Source organism: Centroberyx gerrardi, chromosome 11 (assembly GCF_048128805.1).
Source record: "Centroberyx gerrardi isolate f3 chromosome 11, fCenGer3.hap1.cur.20231027, whole genome shotgun sequence".
NCBI classification, from domain to species: domain Eukaryota; kingdom Metazoa; phylum Chordata; class Actinopteri; order Beryciformes; family Berycidae; genus Centroberyx; species Centroberyx gerrardi.
Genome location: NC_136007.1, coordinates 29,298,568 through 29,319,337, shown reverse-complemented (window position 1 = coordinate 29,319,337; position 20,770 = coordinate 29,298,568). Strand labels below are relative to the sequence as shown.

Below are 20,770 nucleotides of genomic sequence, written 5' to 3'. Positions count from 1 at the left end.
ACCTGTGTAGTGTCACAGTCACTGTTTTCATATTGTCACGTTTAACTTATTTGTATTTATGGATATAAAATCAACCATAAACAAACTGCAGCAGACATTGAGTAGAGTTGACCGTATTACTGTGAATATCATTTATAATTTCGATTTTTATTATCTTGGACTGCCAACACTGATGAATCCACTGCAGTGTTTGCAGCCTGTGCACAATTTGTGACTCCAAGTGGGAGATATTGGAGCCATTAAAAATATCTCACATATCCTACTTGTAATTACCACTAGGAGGCTGACGTGAACGGTTTTTCACAGTCGGTACCTCGTATTTACGGTAAATCCGACATGACTTGAACGCGGCATAAGTGAATGGAATTCTCAAGCAGGAAAATCGTATCGACCGTCTTTCCCCATGGGACCTGAATGCAGCATACGGGTCATATACGTAATATAAACAAAGATGGCGGCCTGCATCCTACGGCGTTCGCTAGTGTCGACTGTTAATAAATTCAATGTAGAAAACGTTATGAGAACATTGAGCGTTTATACAACTAGTAAAGATCGATTTAACGGACTCCATTCATTATGTTCGGTATGTGGGTTATTCAGCGTCCAACAGAAACGGTTTATGTCGTCCAGGTAAGTTGTTAACACCCAAGCTAGGCTAGCTAATGGCAATGCTAACGCTAACCTGACGGTTCAAGTCGTCGCTATCAATTTGTTTATACTCACTTAACACCATATCTTAAGTTGAAGCGGATGGTTAGAAATGGGTTCTGGCACTGTGCCTTTCTCTTTGGGTATATACAAATAGTTATATGTAAAAAGTGAGTTTAAAAGCTCGCTTTAGCTCTCAAAATGAATTTAAATAATGCTGCCTTCAAGTGCTCCACGCAAGCTCCTACCTCTGACTTATAACGCGTTCAAGTGTCGGAAATGGGACGTCTTTTCATGATTTTGTTTTTGTCATTCATGTGATTCATTTTTCTGCCCCACGATACGTATTGTAACATTTTTTGTATTGTGATATATTGCATTTTTATATATCGTCCCATACCTACTGTCCAAATGAAGTTTTTTAATATGACAAGGTCAGCGGTCAACGTTAGACAGAGACTAGAGTTACTAAATCACATTCTGCACATTGAATGTTTATTTTTCACGAGTCAAAGGTTGGTTGCATGTTGTATCAAATGATTATTCAACATTCACCTAAATGCTTTTACTAGTAAATAAGCCACATGGAAATGGAAACATGCTGTTGTCGTAGTCTTATGTTTGTCTTAATCTTATTATTTTTAAGCTGTCTGTGTTCTGTTTCACGACCTAGGCCCGAGAAGAAAGTTCTGGAGACAGTAGGAGTATTTGAAGCACCGAAGCAGCAAGGGAGATATGAATCAGGACAAGTGAGAGATGTTTCCCATAAATTCACCTACTGAAGGGTTTTAATCCAAAATGATCCATAGCGAGGAAAAATGTGACGTGCTGTTCATTGCCTAATATTGAATACCTTATTGTACTTCCTTACCATGATTGTACATTTTTGGCTTCAAACAATCCTTGTGGTTTCCCCCAGTTGTTTCTGCACAGTGTGTTTGGGTACAGAGGGATTGTGCTCTTCCCCTGGCATGCCCGCCTCTACAATCGCGACATCAGTCCTCCGACCACAGAGAGGTAAAACACATCAGCAACACAATACCACGCAGACACACTCTTCAAACAATATATTTTAATATAAAGAAGAGTCATTGACAGTTTCTATTAAGGTTAGATGGGGCTGGGTGATGTGGTTGAAATCAATATCACGATAATAAAGGATTTTTTCAATAGATATATATCATGATATGTCTCATGTATGCAAAATCACATGTTAAATATTCAAATTAATTATAATTATGTGATGTCAAACAAAACTGAAAATTTCAAATAATATTCCTTTCATACCTCAATTTTTAAATAAAATCTGCTTGTTATCAGCAATTTAGACAACAGAATTGTGTGTCATGATATCCACAAATCACTCTACTGAAAGACGATATCGAATTATCGCCCAGCCCTAGGGTTAGATCGAGATATCGGTTTGGCGATACATAGAGTCGATATTGGCCTTTTATTAAAAAACGCATATTGGCCAGTGCAATATGAATGAGGCTCCTCCCTTTTTTCTGCTCTTGCAATAAAACCTTCCTTAACAGTGGAATCTTGTTGTATTGTCCCTGTATCACCTGCCCCTGTTCTCACCTCACCTTACTGTTGCCCGCAGTAAGCCAGAGGCCTTGGGCACACACAGTTTTAAAGAGCTGAAGGCGAAAACTCACACACACTACCAAGTCCTTATAGATACAAGGGACTGCCTGCACATAGTGAGTATCTGATCTGATCCAAATGCCAATGTGCTGCAAAAAAAACTTGCATCTTAAAATAAACTTGCATCACTTAACCTATGTGGAAACTGTGTGTTTGTCAGTCTCAGAGGTCCCAGACTGAAGCGGTGACGTTTCTGGCCAGCCATGATGACAACAGGGCGCTCTACGCCATACCAGGTCAGTGGGACTCTTTGGAAAAACAAGATCTTTGGGGCGGCGGTACCCTAGAGTTAAGAGAACCGGGCTTGTAGCCTGAAGATTGCTGGTTTGAATCCCAAGACCGGTTGGGAATATGTGGGTGGTCATACAAAGAGAACCAGTAGATGATCTGCATTTTTATTAAATACTGTCATGTTTCATAGCTAGTAAGTTCCAATGTTCCCTGCCTCCTTATTTCTACCTGTCGATCTGTCTCCAGGTTTAGACTATGTGAGTCACGAAGACATCTTGCCCTACAACTCTACCGACCAGGTTCCCATCAAACATGATCTGTTTAAGCGCTTCTTCCAGTTCGATGCATCTAATGGTAAGTCAAAGAAGGATATTTATTAATGATCTATTTGTCTCCTGGCATTTGACTATTATAAATCCAAATTTGATATGGTCAACTGGTGCCACAATACCAGTAATGACTATTAGTATGATTTCTGTCCTTGTCCATGTCCGGTAGCGCCCCCCTTCGTCCCCAAGGACACACTGCGGATGTGGCAGGAGAAAAACCACCTCTGGCTGGAGCTATCGGACGTCCACAGAGAAACCACCGAGAAAATCCGAGTCACCGTTATCCCTTTCTATATGGGCATGAGGGTACGCTTGTCTGGCTGATAGCCACTCAAAATAAGCTTTGTCTGCAGTAAACTTTTCATATTGTATTTCTAGACACTTCAAAAGCAAATGGGATGCTAATGTGTGTTCGTTCTCTCTTTTCCAATAACAGGAAGTCCAGGATTCTCATGTTTACTGGGTAAGAGGATATTATTTTTTTTAGTAATTACCATTCTTGTGATTTTTATAGTGAAAACCTGTAGTTTTATGGCGGTTTTATGGTGAATAATGTTGAGGAGTACCCATAACATGGTAGTGGAATAACATTTTCATATTCTATGCATGAAGAGTTCTGCTCCAAAATTGTCTATAGATCTATTTTGTGTGAACAAGTTATTATTTTAAGTTTGTCATTCAGTCTCAATGTAGAGAATCCACTCTGTAGAAGCATTCATTTTTTTGTCAAGAATTTAAGTTACTCATTCTTGAATGACAACCTTCATGACTCCTGTGCGCTGTTCTTTTCCCAGTGGCGCTACAGTATCCGTCTGGAGAACATGGGGGATGAAGTGGTTCAGCTCAGAGAAAGACACTGGAGGATCTTCAGCCTTTCTGGCACCTTAGAAACCGTCAGGGGCAGAGGAGTGGTGGGACAGGTCAGTCATTTACCATCACTTCTTTTGAATTATTCAAGAGTCTGTGTGCATGTATGCTCTTCCATTAGAAGATTCCATAGATTGTTTGTTTAAGTTGGTATTGATGTTCAAAAACCCTTATTGTTCCAACCCTAGGCCAGTTTGTGACTTATAAATGTCACTGTCAAATCAAGGTATTTCATGTAAAATGGCAGGAATTTCCACAAGGACTTTTATTTTGAAAATTTAATAGACAGTTTTGCACTGCTTTGTCACGCCAACGACCCTAGTATTACATGAACACTTAGTGGAAGCTGACATGAGGATCGACCCAGTATTCGTGCAGCTGTTGTAAAGCATTTGTTCAGATGTAATGTAAGCAGGTGAATGTGTTATAAACCAGAGTTCATGTAAGGTTTTACCCAGAGATCTGTGTGTGTGTGTGTGTGTGTGTGTGTGTGTGTTTACAGGAGCCGGTGCTGTCCAAGGAGCAGCCAGCATTCCAGTATAGCAGCCACGTTTCCCTGCAAGCTCCCAGTGGACACATGTGGTGAGCCCTGCCAGTCATCACAGACACACTCTAGGGCTGCAACTAATGATTATTTTGATAACCAGTTATTCTGCTGATTAATTGATTATTCTGCCAATTATTACAATGTTTATTCTATCTATCTCTTTGATTATTCTGACTATTAATCAGTTATTCTGACGATTTATTGGCTTAATTATTTAAACCTGCAATAAGTGATATCAGACCTTATAACCAACCCTGAACCTAATATGTGCTATGTGGAGATTTCATTGAGACATAATGATATAAACCAATATCCACACAGCAGCCAGCTGTGTTGCTGCTTTCACCTCTTTTCTAAACCTTGTTGTCAAATTCGGTTTGTGTTTTTTTTCACCATCAGGGGGACATTTACCTTCCAGCGGGCCGGTGGTGCCATGTTTGAGGTGGCCATCCCCTCCTTCTCGTTGGACAGCCACGGCCACAGAGACAGCCCATACTCCTTCCTATTCTGAGAGAGACACTGCCTGGGAAAGCCAGTACTGGACTGGCTACAGTAAGGGAAAGGACGCCCTCTCAGCTCCTTAATGTGTTTTATACCTGAGGAAAAATTCTTCTCTCTCTCCTTGTGGACTTACTCTTGGGCGTCTAAGGCAAACATACAGTAGTATAAGCAGTCAGTGGGTTTTATAAATATATACTGCTTTGTATATATTTGTACATATATAAATATATGTATAAATACTGGTGCTTGGCATCTGACTTTTAAACTTAAAAGGACATACTGGTAGATTGTCCAAAAAACTTTGCACACAATTTAAGCTAGTTGCAGATATTGTTCAAGTTTACATTTGTAGCCATATTGCCGTTTGGAAGTTTACAACATGGTGACTATAGTGTTTTTAACTGCCGTTTTGGACAAGGTGCAAAGAGTGATAATACTCTGTTTCGTCAAAAGAAGACATTCTGTAACTACCTCAAACTGTGACTTAAAAAATAAAAAAAAACGTTTTACTATTTGATAAAGCATGAATATGCTCACATTCACAATAGTGTATGTCTCTATAACAAACATGCCAATACAATGTTACCTCTCACTTTACTACAAAAAAATATATTTATGGAAATTACTACCATTTGCCGAAGTCTCCAAAACTCACGATGGAAATCTAGACACGCCCCCTGAAATTTATAGGGGGAACCCAAGAGGAATGAGCCCTATTACCCCTATGTATAATCACCACATTTTAGATGCATGACAGGCCCTTTTTAAATTGCTGGCAGTTCTTCAAAACCCTTTGAATACATTGTCTGTACTCTTGTCCAACTGCTCATGATGTTCATTCTTTCAAAAATTGTTCGCAAAATTTAAGAACCCAAACTGTGAAGCTAACTCAACTCAAGCTTGTCTACGTACATCGTGCTAGCAGTGCCAACACATTCCAACTGCACAGCTGGTTGGCAGGCAGCGCTGGCACTAGCAGTCATTAGCACAAACTGTACTGCTAGTATAATATGGAAGCATATTCACTTTTCACATTTGGATAACCATTTGCACTTGGCTACCTTTATAGTGTAGTATGTTTTTGACAATGACATTTCAAATGCCTTATTAGAGAGTGCAAAAGTATGGTAAATGACTTTTTTCAATTATCATTTTGACACCATTATTGCATAATCACATGAAATATACTGTATCTATGCAGTTCGGGAAATACATTTTCCAGTTAGCATTTTTGTTTGAATAAAGCTAATCATAAAATGTGTAAATCTCTGTTTAAATTAAATGTCAATACTAGTATACGAAATGGCAAATGCAAAAGACATTATTGAATTTTCATTATTCAACTTTCAATTTTCATTTTGAACCAAAATTTGCACATACATTCAAATGTAGCATTACATTGCCATTTTACATATTACATTTCAATTGTGCCTGCGATATGCTTCCATAGTGTAAGAGTTGGGATCTCAAAATGAAAATAAATGTTTCAACATACCATTAATAAAACTGTACTCAATCCATGTTCATTGTGTGTTTCACTCTTAGTGGTCCACAGTAATCCATGTAGTCCCAGTTGGTTAGCATATAGCTAGCAGGATTGCTAGTCGGCCGTAGCTACTGTCCTGGCTTGCGAGATGACTCCAAAGAAAATGTCAGATTCAGAGAGCATTGCTACTGATAGCAGCAGAGACGGTTCCATTGTGTTTGATGCGGCTTTGTTCAGTGAGGTTGTGGAGGTAGATGAGGCCGAGGATGAGGACATGCAGCTAGTTGTTGCGGCAATACAGCTGTTCAGGTTCGAGCCCGATCTGCCGGAGCCAGCAGTTGGTGTGCGCATGCCTTATATTTATACCCAGACTTAACTAACGCCATCTGCTGGCGATCTGACATGTGGAACTGGAATATCTTGACAACTGCATAGCGTTGGCGGAGGTGTGCGCTTTACTGAGTGCCATCAACAGTAGTTGATTTCACAAGTTCATAATTGTTCAGCAGCCGTTAAGCCAGAAAAAATTGTTTTGAATATGCACCCATATGTATTGGCATCTTGTGTGATGCACAGTCACAACCATAAAAGAATCTGACAGATGTATTTTACATATAGAATAAGAAATGGATGATGTAGAAATTAAAATTTGTTATTGTATAAACTAACGTCTACAGTAAACAGGGTGTCCCCTTTTGGGCCAGCAATTGAAATTTGTCAATTGAAATTTCCATAATGTTGAAGGAAAAAGTCTGAAAGTTCCTGAAAAACATAATTGGAGGACATGATGTATGATGTTGCATTAGATATGTACAAGGTGCATAATGATGGTAGCTCAAAGTAAGTTGGAGATGCTTGTTCAAAGTGGTCATATAATGGCTAATGTGCACCCTTTAGGGCCAATCAAAGTACTCTTGTTAATGCTGAATCTTATGCTGCATTCATATCCTATGGGAATAACCACTGCCACAACTTGACAGCAACAACTTGGAAGTGTCAGAGGTTCAAACTTGTTTGAAGCTGTAAAACCCCATGATTGTACTTTTCTGTTGATTTTGGTGGCTCCTAATCAGCTTTTTCACACTTGATACACATGCGCTTAGTGATGACACAATTGAGTTCATGTTTTTCAGATACATTGCAAACATTGCAATGTCAACCACAAAGCAAAACTCAAGCATGTAGTTGTGGCTTGCCATGGCATTTACCATGTTGGTAAAGTGGGAAGCTCATATTTATCTTTGCCATATGACTTGAATGCAGCATGATTACAAATGAGTGAATTTAGTTAAATTCAATCAAATAGCTGGTAGAAATTAGATCAAATTTAAATATATTTTAATTATATTGACAATTAAATGTATGCCATCTGGATGACTCACTTTCTGATTACCAACTGAATCACTTGCTAGATCTTGTCAGTGTGGTCTAACTAATGACTGTTCCAAAGAGCTTTAAAGAAAAGAGTTGTGACTAGCTATCATTAGCTGTAAGTCAAAAATCACGTTGTGTATGTAGTCGCTCAAAGAATGATGGGTGAGTAACAGGGAAGGAGTGCACAGTCTGGTCACAGTTTTTGTGTTTTGTTTTTTAAATGGATGCATTCCAAATGGCCATTTGGTTAAGAAACAAATCTTAATTTTTAACTATCTCTGAGGTTCCCCTTAGTGAAATTCAATGCTGCATTCATGGCCCACATGAAAGACAGACAGAGTTACCTACCTGAAAATAACACTCACGTCAACTTCCAGGTGTCAAATACAATACTGTTCACCTCAGCTGTCAAATCCCGAACAAGTCTGAACCTACAGTATGATCATTACCAAGTCACTTCCAAATTGTTCTGACTTATTCCCATAGGACTTAAATGCGGCTTCCAAGTAGTATAACGGTGGATGGCAGCAATGCGCCTGCAAACGTCTACTCTGCCGTAAATTCAAAAGAAGAAGAACAAATGGAAAGTTCATATCTACAATTATTTTGTGGGACGTGAATGCAGCATGCTTCCCATTGACCAGGCATCACTTCCGGTAGATGAGGTCAACTTTTCCCCCCCAGATCCGCCATTTCAGCCCCTGAGTTTCTTGTTGCAAATTACTTTTGGATTTTTTTGTAAATTTTCTACGTTTTAGCATTTGAGTGTTATGTTTTGTGGCGCAACATTTATTTAGTCAACTAAAGGTCCGTACCTTAATTCGTGGAAGTTGGCCGAAGTCGTAGTATTATAACGTTTTTGCAGGGGTAGCGTTAGTGAACCAAAGTTTTTGTATGAGTTGCGGATAGGGAGAGGCGAAGGGGAAAGGCCTCAAGCCTCGGACTGGATATTGCAGCTATGGCCGGTAATTTCGATGCCGAAGACCGTGCTAGCTGGTACTGGGGAAGGTTAAGCCGCCAGGAAGCAGTTTCCCTCTTGCAGGGACAGAGACATGGCGTGTTCCTGGTTAGGGACTCGATAACCAGCCCCGGCGACTACGTGCTGTCCGTTTCAGAAAACTCCAAAGTGTCACATTATATAATCAACAGCATCAGTAACAACCGGCAATCTGGATCAGGTAACGTTGAATTATTTGCCAACTAGCTACATAGCCGAGCTTGCTACACATGTACACACAATACTAACGTCATATAAGTATTTTAATTGCAGTTTTGGCTTGCTAGATACTAATCCCATTCCGTTCGGTCTCTCTTGCATGGATAGAACGTCAAACGTGTGTCCATGGTTATCGGCAAACGTACACAGACCCCACAAGATATGACTCAAGACAGTAACTGAATCATTAGGAGCCACTTTTAAATTCGGCGTACATACAATCCCAACAAGCAGCACTTAATCCTATAAAATTCCAATTTTTAGAATTGGTTGCCACTGCTCGCTACCGCCCACCACTGTGTATTTTGGTTGAAGTGGATTGTGGGAATAACAGGCAAGCCAGTGGAAAAAGTTGACATTTTATTGAAATAAAATGCAGCTTACAGTACCTGGTGTATGCCGAATGTATCAATGCAGCCCAACGATTCAGAAAAGGTATTAAGTCATGCCCTAGGAGATGTGTATGTTTACCGATAAGCAAGGCAGCATTAAGTAGAGTGATTTTGAATGGAGTTTGTAACTCAGTAGCTAAGGAGATCACTTGGACCAATCAAGCGGACCTCATTTGTTTGACCGCAGTACTCTTAAGTCAGTTATCTGTGTTTTCAAACTCGTCGGATGAAGGTTTGGCGGTGTTTTCTCCTTCTTTAGGCAGGGCCTGGTAGCTCAGACAGCAGCAGGGAGGTGGGTTGGGCTGCTGCTGGGAATGAATGGAACTGGGCAGGCTGGGCTGTCACAACTGGAGGATGACTGGTCAGATTGGTGTTTGTGGAATGTGTGTGTGATCCTGCCCTGTTGCACATACATAGGCCCGCTTACAGGTCTGCTGCTGTGCTTGTACCTCTTTATGGCTATTGCACAACTCGTGTCCTTTCTTAGGCTGCCTTACTGTTGGCTTTCCATCAGTATTTCCCCAGTAGAAATGGTGGGTCATCACAGCAACTAAATTATCACCGCTGCTAGAGAAAATCTGAAAAATTAATAAAATATTAAAGCAGTCATATATTCTCTCAAAACACAATTAGATGATGGATGTTTAGGATCAATGCCTTATATAATTAAAAACAAAATAAGATCAGTTTAAGTGCTACATTTTGAACTGGAATCAAATCTAGAACCAAAATGGTGATTGCGTCCAACCAGCAATCTCGGTAGAAATAGAATAATTGGTCATGCAGTATACTGTTTGAAAGTGCGAAAACTCTATACATGATTTTATGATCCCAATGTCATAGCAGCAACGATCCCTTCTTTTGTAACAGGAGTGCACACAAAACAGACGCACTCAAAATGCTGACTCCTTACCTTCTATGTCTCATAGAAATCCACAGACAACACAAATCATGGTCAGTATGCTAATCACGGCAAGGGTCCATTGAACAAAATCGGTTATAGTTTTTAATCCCAAAAATGTGCCAACTCTGAAAAACATCAATAGAATATCCATTGTTTACTTTGCGATTCTTCTGAGCAGATATCATTGATGTCTGTTTCTCCATTGGATACGCATTGTGAATAGTGTGTACATATGAAAGCTTAGTGTCTTCATGTTCTATAGACTCTCTGGAACAGGATGAGTCTACCTCCACGATTCTCCATTCATTACTGGCCAGTAGGTCACTGGTCAGTAGCTATATCTACCCAACGCTGCTGATGCTGATGATGGCTCTACATGATCAACCTAACTTCTCCCCAGTACAGCCAGCCAGTGGCAATTTATTATAGTGATGATTGACAAGGTTTTAGCCAATGAAATTACGATTCCAACAGTGTAAAGGTTGTTAGCCTTTCAAGAATGGCCATGTTATGGCCTATGTTCAGATTATCTTTTGTGGTCTGAGACCATACGACCCAGCGCCATGATGCAATGACTATCTGTGTTACACATGTTTAACCTGCCCTGCACATATAACAAGTTAGTGTAGTACCCTCTTTTGTGGTTAAACATCTATATTATCGGTTTTGGCAGATATTTTGATAGATACGGACTGGTTTTGAAATTGAGCCTAGTCTTCATGCAACCAAAATCAGAATTACCCCATCGACCACTGCTATAAAAAATATAGAAAGGGTAACACTGTCTACTTTGAGAGAGTATAAATAGTTCTTATGGAGATTTTTTTTATCAATGACATTGAAGTTTGACAGTTAATGTCCTATTTTAGGGAATTTGAATACAATAACAGTGCATGCAATATGCTGGTCCTGTGCATGTTATGGAAATGGCAAGATGCTAGTTTGATTGACACTGGACTAATACTAATCATCTAGGCTACCTCTTTGCTCTGAACAGAAACAGTAAGCTTGCCAGTTAGGCCTAGCTCATAAACTGCCCATTCGCTAAGTTCAAAGCAAAGTTGAATTCTGCTGATGATCATTGTTCAAGAAAGTATGTTGAATCTCAGAGCCAGTTCTCCAGATCAGTTTTATATGATGCTTCTACTAAGTACTGTAATATTGTGGAGCTCAAACCTAACCGGGTGTTCACACTGCAAGCAACTTGGTTAATGGATTGCTCTACTTGGACTGATTGTGGGTGGTGTGAGAGGCTCTGAGTGTATCTGTGTAGTGCTCTGCAGCTACAAAGTTCTGAATAGGCAAATCATGTATTTTTCACTGCTTTGGTATTGCATTTCAATACTTAACTGAGGAGTCTTGTAGTAAGGCATCAGTCAGACTTCTCTCCACTCAGTGCAGGAGAAAGGAGCGTTGCTCTGACAGTCTCCCATTCTTAAAACAAAAGTGAAAACTAAAACTCTACATGTTTGTAAACAAATTATAATTTAAAACTTGCTCACCCAATTATACAATGGATTTTTTTTGTTTTTGTGTGTTGCCACATGGGGATAACGTTAGGCAGGTTAACCATCCAGGCCACAGAGAAATAGAAGTTTAGATGCTACTGCTTTGTGTAAAGATTTGATTGGGCCACGTTCAGAGTATAGTGGCCAATAGAGACAGAATTTAAGAAGAGCACACCAAAGACACACCAAACACCAAAGACTATATAACCAAGGCACTCCAATGTTATTGTATGAAAAAAAGAAGGGCCACCTGCCACTGACTTATCCACCAAAGACAAATTTTACTAGCTTTTGGCACTTGGTCGGTGGTAATTCCGGACCTTGCTTTTGGCAGTTTTTTTTCCTTTAACAAACTTACTTACTGACCTTTCCCTCACCAGGTTTGGGTCCCCCTCGGTTTCGCATCGGGGATCAGGAGTTTGAGGCACTGCCGGCCCTGTTGGAGTTTTATAAGATACACTACTTGGACACCACCACGCTCATAGAGCCCATTAGCAAGGCCAAGCACACAGGCTTCATCAGCACCTCCACCGCCGGCGTCCCCCAGCAGTCCGAGGAGGCCGAGTTTGTCCGAGCGCTGTTCGACTTCCTCGGCAATGACGAGGAAGACCTCCCCTTCCGCAAGGGCGACATCCTGCGGGTGCTGGAGAAGCCCGAAGAGCAGTGGTGGAACGCGGCTAACCAGGAGGGCCGAGCCGGCATGATCCCTGTACCCTACGTAGAGAAATACCGGCCCGCCTCGCCCACCTCGGCTGGCCTGGGGCCCCCCGCTGTGGGGGCCGGGCAGGGGGGACACATTGGAGGGGTAGCGGGCAGTACAGACGGAACAGGCGCCCCGCTGGCTAACCCACTAGGCGACCCGGGCCAGTACGCTCAGCCTGTGGTCAACACCCAGCTTCCCAACCTCCAGAACGGGCCAGTCTACGCCCGGGCCATTCAGAAGAGGGTGCCCAACGCCTATGACAAGACGGCGCTCGCTCTGGAGGTAGCTATTCCACCAGCCATTCATTTTCTCCAAGGCCCTACTGCCCTTTCATTTGATTTTACCTCTTTTGCCCCTCTCTTCTTTTTGTCGGGCTGCCCTATATCTTCTCTCAGCTGAGGGGGGAGTAGATTGTCCTGGTTTTTAATGGCTTACTCATGCATGTGAGCATACACACAAATATCTTTACAAATGCAAGCTGACAGCGTACATGCAGACACACTCATGGTAGAGATGGCTGCATAGAGAAAGGCAGGCACACAGCTTTCACAATGGCCTCTGTTTTTGTACACAGTGGGCCTTAGATTAATGTGAATGTTACATTCTACATTCATTACCACTAGCGCTGAGTGAACAGAGTGTTCGCTATCCCACTTATCAAAGAGGGATTAGATACTAATGAAACAAGCGCTCCCCCTTGTTGCCCTCATCTCTCTCACATAGCTGTGCCCCCCACCCCCCCACCCCCATGTGCAAGGAAGTAGAGCAATTACTCAGCAGCTGAACAGAGCCAGTAAACCAGGCACTTAGTAAGATTAGGAAGAGTTGGGCTTTGGGTGCCACACAGTGAAACGGCAGAGACAGAGCAAAGGTTACATCACTCATAGCTCATAGCTTTGGAGGACAATATATCACTGTCTACCACACCCCTAGGTGTGTGTGTGTGGGCTGCTTTGTAGGGCTCTGTACCTAGTGTGGAGAGAGTATGAAGCAGTACAGGGTTGAGTACCAGAGTGTACCAAGTAGGGTTTTACCAGTGTGAGATTTTGAAGGCTGATACAGTACCAGTATATTTTTGACTGAAGCTGCTGATATTTTGTGCCAATACCTTTACATTTCTATCCCAAGAAGTTACACATATTATTCTTGTCTGGGTGGAAAAAGCCTCTGAAATGGTATTTAGACCATGAGGCACTAAAAGTCCTCATATTCTGTTTACAGTCAATCCAGGTTAAGGGATGCTATTAGACAACCAGTGTAATATTGATCATTTTTGCAATAAATTTGTAATTAAACAAATTGCATCATAGCCATCATATCAGGGGTAGACGACACTTAATTGGACCATATCTTATTTTTTTAATAAAGACCAATATTGAACCCAGATATTGGTCTAATCCTAGTACCAAGCACATACTGGGCTGACCGTGTATGGTTTTGTTGTTATGTTTTATAAATGAAGATGGGTCAATCAATTCCATGTCACTTCCACTCCCAGCGTTTCCCCTGGGAAATTTTTCAGCAGTGGTGACAGGGACCCGGGGGTAGAGGGAGGGTCAGAAAAAATACGCTTTTTTCCGCCATGCAGCCTCGGTTACATGCAGGATAGAAGTGGCTGAAAACAATGGCACTGGTGTGATTGAAATCCCATAGGAGCGGCGGTAAAAATGTAGCAGAAACACTCTATGGGCTTGATGGAGTCATGGAGACATTTGGCACGAATTGATGTGTTCAACTTGGGAACTAATTCCTCTGCATGAACTGATTGTGGCTGTATTACAATATTATATATAGAGACAGTGCACTTTATTAGTTTTGAATGGGGAACATCCATATGGCGCTCCAACAATGTAAAATGTATCATCAGTGAAAGTGGCCAACAGTGTCCTTTGAAACAATTTTAACATTCCATGTTGTTAACAATTCAGCGGTTTTCATAAATATGTAATGCAAATGATTGTACGTATGTCAGAACTTTAGATACAGACGACTCCCCATTCAAAGAGATAGGAGTCTTGTCTTTAGGGCTTTTGGGGGAGCTCCGGTAGAAACCACGCCGTAAGGGATTTCTGGAGTGTGCGTGTGTATGCGTGTTCTTTCATACACACATTTCTGTCATTTTCACACAGGTGGGAGACATGGTGAAGGTGACCAAGATCAACGTGAACGGCCAGTGGGAGGGCGAGTGCAAGGGCAAGCGGGGCCACTTCCCCTTCACCCACGTCCGACTGTTGGAACAACACCATCCCGACGACGAGAGCTGAGAAACACGCGCACTCCCGTCAGTCTCGACAATGCCCGGCACATCCCTTCTCCTTTGGTCATTCGTCACACAAGCACACAGTACGGACCTACGAGTCGAATCGGTCGGTCGCCCCTGACCCCACCGATGCCAGATGGGTTGGGCGGTCTATATCTTAACGCCATTTTGATGGAAGTCCTCACAGACGGCTACACATGTTCTCATACCCAGTCATACTCATAAGAGTTTACACTAGGGTTAGGCTGATATATCGAATTGCCTGTATTGGCCTTTTTTTTTAAAAAACTTGGGCCAGTCAGTATCGTCCACTGCCGATATGAGGTTCCTCCCTGACCACAGCTACACAAAGTTTGTAAAACCTGCAATGAGATTTTGTTTTCGTTGCATATTTTATTTATTAATTTAATCAGTTTTTTAGTAAATTAATTCTTCATTTAAAGGCAGTAATGTATCCCAGAGTTTCACCCACCATTGAACACAGCCCTACAAAGTGAAACAGCAATAACTGCGTGTGTAGTGAAGCACACAACCAACAGTTTTGTCGGTACAGAAGTGGATAATATATCATTTAGTAGCATTTATTGGTCGAATTTTTGTTGACGTTAAATCTTAAGCAGTAGTCACGACTCTTTGACCTTAAAGACACAAACAGTAGGTATTGCTTTTTGCTTTTGTAGGGCAGAATGGGTAGGGTGGCTCACCCTGCCTTAAAGAGCTGCTAACCTTGAAAGAATTTAACTAGTCTGGGTTTTAATGTTTTAGTGTCTCATGATGGTCTAAATGCTGTTTCAGAGGCTTTTCCACCCTGACAAGAACAAAAACTGTGGGTGAAACACTGAATACTTTTAATTCCTTGGTATGAAAATGGTCAAATTTGAAGATTTTCATTATCGGCAGAAGATATCAGCTTCAGTCCAAAAACAAAACCTCACAAAAAAAAAAAACCCATATCGGTCAAACCCTAGTTCACACCTCCAGCCCAGTATTGAAGTCCGTGTCACACATACACAGCAGAGTCCACCTACCCCTCCTCTTCCTGTGGTATCCATGAACCCCCCCCACCCACCCAACCCTCCCCATTTCAATCAAACGCACACAGGAGATGAAACACTTGGCTTCTCTCACAGAATCATGAGTCACTGTTTTTTTTTGTAGTGCTAGACTGTGAATCTTGGAGTGAGATGAGAAAAGACATTTCCTGATGACTCCCTCTTGTGGAGAAGGACGGTCCTCCCCGCAAAGAAGACTTCACCAATCCCAACCCACTACATCCCACACACTACAAACCAAGTCCTCTTTTTTTTGTACTAAAAATGGAAAATATTATGATAGAATTGACTATATATATGCACCATTACATGCTAAATACTGTAAATGTTTTTTTCTTTCCTTTTTATATTTGATTTTCTTTCACCATTTGTGTGTTACCAGAGACTGTACACTATTTTGTGTTCCTCTTTAAAACACTATTCACCGCCAACACGGATCAGTGAAACTCGCTATGCAGTAGTGTCAAAGAAGACGATGAAGACCCTTTCAAGAAGGAAGAAAGAATTCCTCGAGGCTGCTTTAGAAGGAGATGTGATTGTCTCCTGTCTTTTGGAGAGACTTTAAAGGAAAAATCCACCCTAAAACACTAATGCTGTTAATAATCACCAATGTACCTTGCGTTCCTGGATCCATTTTGTTATTCGGTGGTGTATTTTTCTGTTGTTTTGGATAAGTGGCCAAACCTAGATGACATGACGTCATGATGACATCTCTCCAATGCAGCTACAATGGAGTTTAGTAGCAGAAAATGTTTCAGCGATCTAAAACATCAACGGTAAACGCCAGGTTTTGGCATCAGTCTCTCAGAATCCAAGGGTAACGTCGTCTTTCTAAAGCCGCCATTTTGCACGTTGACGTTTAACAATCGTACAGAAGAAGAATCGTAGAAGAGGCAGAGACACCGATTCCTTCACCAATAATAGCCTCAGTAGACCTCAATGCCAACACTTCATCACAAATTAGCTCCTGAAATCTGCTGAACAGCTAGATGATATCTAACACTAAGAGTATCCGAAGGTGGGTTTTCCTCTAACATTAAGCAGACAATGAGTTTGTGGGGGACAAAAGCAGCCTCCGTCTCTTCCCGTCCCGTTCACAGCTATTCCTCTCATCTATCTGTTCCGTCGTCTGATCCGTTTCCTCCGGTTCGCCGTGCCAAAGACGCTAGGCACATTCCAGATGGATGGCATTTAGCAGCTAGTTATCATCCCACAATACACAACAAGGTTTTATACATGAAAGCCAACCCGGTGAGATGGTTTTTCAATATTATATCCGACTGCTCTCGTCAGTGAATGGTCGGCCTTGGCTCACCACCTAATTGCACTGTAGTTGAGGAGTTCCAGCCAATTTTAGTTTGGTAGAAGCCCTGCTGTTGCTCCAAAGGCAGGGTTCCCACTGAGAAGTGTGTTCTAGACGGGGAACGTCAGGGAATTTGATCAATTCTCTGCGGAAGTCAGGGAATGTTACAAATGGTTCACTTTACAGGAATATAATAGATTGGATTTTACAACTAGTTTCAAACTTCTGTTGCATCACATGGTGGTTTTCAGCCAAGATATAGTGGAAACCAGACTGTTCACCCTGTTTGAAGTCAGAAGTGGTTCAAAGTCACATAAAAGTCATGGAATTTTTCATCAAGGCTACGGTGGGAACCCTGCCAGGGAACAATGCTGCATCTGAAAAGCAGAATTGGCCCCCCAAAATGGCTTTATCCTGTGGTTCTGTGGCTCACTAGTTTTCATGCCATACAGTAATTCCTTGGCTTTGTTTACAAACTGGTTAATTATAGGGTCCACATTATCTCTGGTTACTTCCCTCATGTTAGTACAGACTGTTTTCATGTTGTATAGGAGAAGCCGTCAGAACCACTTGTCAACTGAATGCAGTGACTTGGAAGTGTTCGGCTTTCAAACTCATTCGACTTTGACAATTGACTACAGGTATTTCCTAGTTGGTAACATTAGAGAAGTCAGGGTCCATCACCAAACCTGGAGTTCCCAAGTAGCATCTACAACCCGAAAGCTGAGGGGAACGGTATTTTTCAAGTCAGAAACTCCTATCCAACATCTTTCCCACGAGACAAGAGTGCAGCATTATATTACCCACACAGATACTGACAGCCCTAACCCAGGATGTTTCTGTATGCTGACAATGTTACCATCTAGAAACACAGTGACAGTGAGTGACAAGATCGCACATAGAAAATAGAAATGTTTTTATATGTCAATCAACAGAGAGGATCTGCTGATTTTCGTCCTCTCTACCTCATGTCTGATATTGTAAGAGATGACGACTTTTGAATAGGAAATTCACTGGCCTGAAGCTCCAGGCTCGGTCCATCAGTATTTTATAAAGAATGTTTTTTTTTTGTTTTTTTTAAAGAACAATTTACACATACACAATGTATCCTGTTGTGGTATTTTATGCTTACTTTTTGCCTTTGGAATCACAATTTCAACAAAGTCCTGATGTCCTGAAATCTAGTCTTTGGGTTTACAATGCTTTGTAACTGTATGAACTCGTCGATTTCCCCTTAATTCCTTTCATCATTGAGATTCAGATGTAAGCAAAATAACTTTTTGTATCCTACGTTAATGCCATTTCTTTATCTACTGATTTTTTTAACAAATAATTTAAGCTACACCATGAAGTGATACTGAAACCTGAGGTGCCATTTTGTTACCTTTATACCAGTAAAAGAAAATGGAATAGCTTAAATCCCTTGTATTCCACATTTCTCTGTTGGTTAAGGTTGAAAATTTAGAATTTTTTGTTGAAAATGTGGCACTTCATGTGCTGATAAAACCCACCTATATGTAACTGCATTATACACTACTGGCGCCGGGTGCTTGTAAAGAGCTAACATGGGTATATAGTTTAAACGGTTAACACTAAACGACTGTTAATGGTAATAGTCCAAGGCATTTGTCGTGTTAGTTACTTGAAGTCAAGGCTCAGCAATTTACAACACTTGTATTTACTGCTGCAAACTTACTAATGCTCAGTAAATAGTATGCATTGAAAAATCTGAGATCTGGTGTGAATTGTACCCCAAAACAGGCAGGGTCATGTGACCATACTGATGTCTCTGTTTTTGTGTAAGACTAATACTGTCACGAAATTTGAAATCATACAATCTTTGAAATGACAGAAAAGCTTGCACAAATAAGTCAAAAATCCAAACTGAACATGCGACATGGGAAACTGCCAGTTTGCACAACTTGAAATCAGTTGGATATGAAAGGACAACATTACCATGGTGGTTAGTGGTGGTGTGCTGCTGTCACATTTCCCTTTTACTTTCCTTTGATTCTCTTGTCTTTGAATGGAAAGAAGTGGCTGTTGTGCTTCCCAGACTCGTTTGTGTCCACTGTTCAAAGCATTTATGTAGTGTTACCGGTTTGTTTTCTGTATTTTTTTTTTAAATCCATTTCTTTTGCTAGAATGCCTTCATGCAATATCACAACATCAGAGCGCTACTCTGATGTATTGCATTCAGATACCTGGAACCGAAACTCCCTCTCATGGTTGCCTTTTGAGAGGAAGGATTATCCTGATTTCACAGTCATGACACTATTTTAACTTAACTGTGCCATCGCAGTTAGTTTATGAAGACCAATGATTGCTTGTGACTTATATATTTTAAAAAAAGAAGAGTGTCTTTTTAAGAGAATACCACTGATGATCCTACAATATATGCACCTTATCTCCTCTACGGATCATAAAAACGCATCACCATGCCAAATCATGTTTCATTGCTCTGTTTTGTTTTTCACAGTGATCATATTTTTTGTTTTCGCGCCATTTCATCCCAATTTTGAAGAGGACCGGAACCAGCGAAAATAGGAAACTTTTTTTTTTTGATTGTACAATGTGTCATTGTGTTATAAAAGTATATTATTTGAAGTTAAAATTTACCTTTTTTATTTTCTGTAGCATGTAATGTGTCAATATACCTAGTCAATAAAAAAACTAGCAAATTGTCAGTTTGGCCTTTTCATTCCTATATCAATATGGTGATATTCCATGTAATTTCATTCAGGGATGTTGATGCTGAATTAGACTTTACTTAATACCTAATCCAACTTTTCACATCCCCCCCAATTGATGAGATTTTGTCCAGTGGACCTTAATTCTAGATTTTAATAGACAATGTTCACTGCATGACACTTATTCAACTTATTTAATCAGAATTGCCACTCCCAAAATAAAATATAAAATTACAGAAGAGGAAAGGTCTTCAAAAAGGCAGAAAGAAAAGGAATTTGGTTAATTTACATTTTAAATGAGAAATTTGGTTATAGCATTTGGGGATTTTTTTTTATTTTTTTTTAAATTTAAACAACATATTCAAATCCAACATCATGGCACATAACAGTTTCCGTGCATCAACAATAGACTACACATAAATCTATCCACAAATGAGCTCATTCTAACACAACAAATTATGGAAAAAAATGCATATTAAAATAAGGGAAATTAAAAAACGGGTCATAGATCATTTTGAATTAATAGTGCATTAAGATTTCGATAACTCTACAAATTTCAAGGCTTTCCCACATAAATGTCTCATTTTTAAAATGTCAACAGGTAAAGTTTTGATAAATTTACAATTGTGGGTGTTTCTCAAGTAAACAAATTATTCTACATTCTATTTTTTTTTTCCCCCAGTAAAAATGTGTGAACTGTCTGGTAAAACAAAGCAAAAACAAAAAAGTGAAGAGGTGGTGTATGTACGTAGCCCCGAAACATGAAAGGTTATCTTTAAAAAAAACCTTTAGCCAAACTCTATTCAAAAATATGGGAATTTAATGTTGCCTAGCTTATCGGCAAAAGTGCTCATCCCATAAAAATATGACTCAGACCTTTAATGAATCCGTAGTTTAATCATTAGGAGACATATTTCAATTCGGCACCAATGTAATCCACAAAACAGCGAAATTAAACTTCTAGAATTGGTTCCCCAGTTACTCCAACAATCTTCTTCCGCCAAATATTGACCATGGTGGGCAGTAGCGAGCAGTGTGAACCAATTGTAAAAGTTTAAATCTTATTGAAATAAATGTTTCTTGGTGGACGATATTTATGCCGAATTTGA

General features: G+C 40.5%; 2 protein-coding genes across 2 annotated transcripts; both read left to right on the top strand.

Annotated features, from left to right (window-relative positions):
• The first annotated feature begins 451 nt into the window (after window positions 1-451).
• LOC139921185 (polymerase delta-interacting protein 2-like) lies at window positions 452-5,253 on the top strand. Its single transcript, XM_071911355.2, has 11 exons — window positions 452-630; window positions 1,322-1,397; window positions 1,568-1,665; window positions 2,255-2,354; window positions 2,459-2,534; window positions 2,776-2,883; window positions 3,028-3,164; window positions 3,295-3,321; window positions 3,653-3,778; window positions 4,228-4,307; window positions 4,672-5,253. The coding sequence occupies exons 1-11, from the start codon at window positions 452-454 to the stop codon at window positions 4,781-4,783; spliced, it is 1,119 nt and encodes a 372-aa protein (XP_071767456.2). The 3' UTR covers window positions 4,784-5,253.
• Window positions 5,254-8,370: 3,117 nt separating this feature from the next.
• LOC139921186 (adapter molecule crk-like) lies at window positions 8,371-14,749 on the top strand. Its single transcript, XM_071911357.2, has 3 exons — window positions 8,371-8,811; window positions 12,034-12,638; window positions 14,486-14,749. Exons 1-3 carry the CDS (start codon window positions 8,592-8,594, stop codon window positions 14,618-14,620), a joined length of 960 nt encoding a protein of 319 aa, XP_071767458.1. The 5' UTR covers window positions 8,371-8,591; the 3' UTR covers window positions 14,621-14,749.
• The last annotated feature ends 6,021 nt before the right edge of the window (window positions 14,750-20,770 follow it).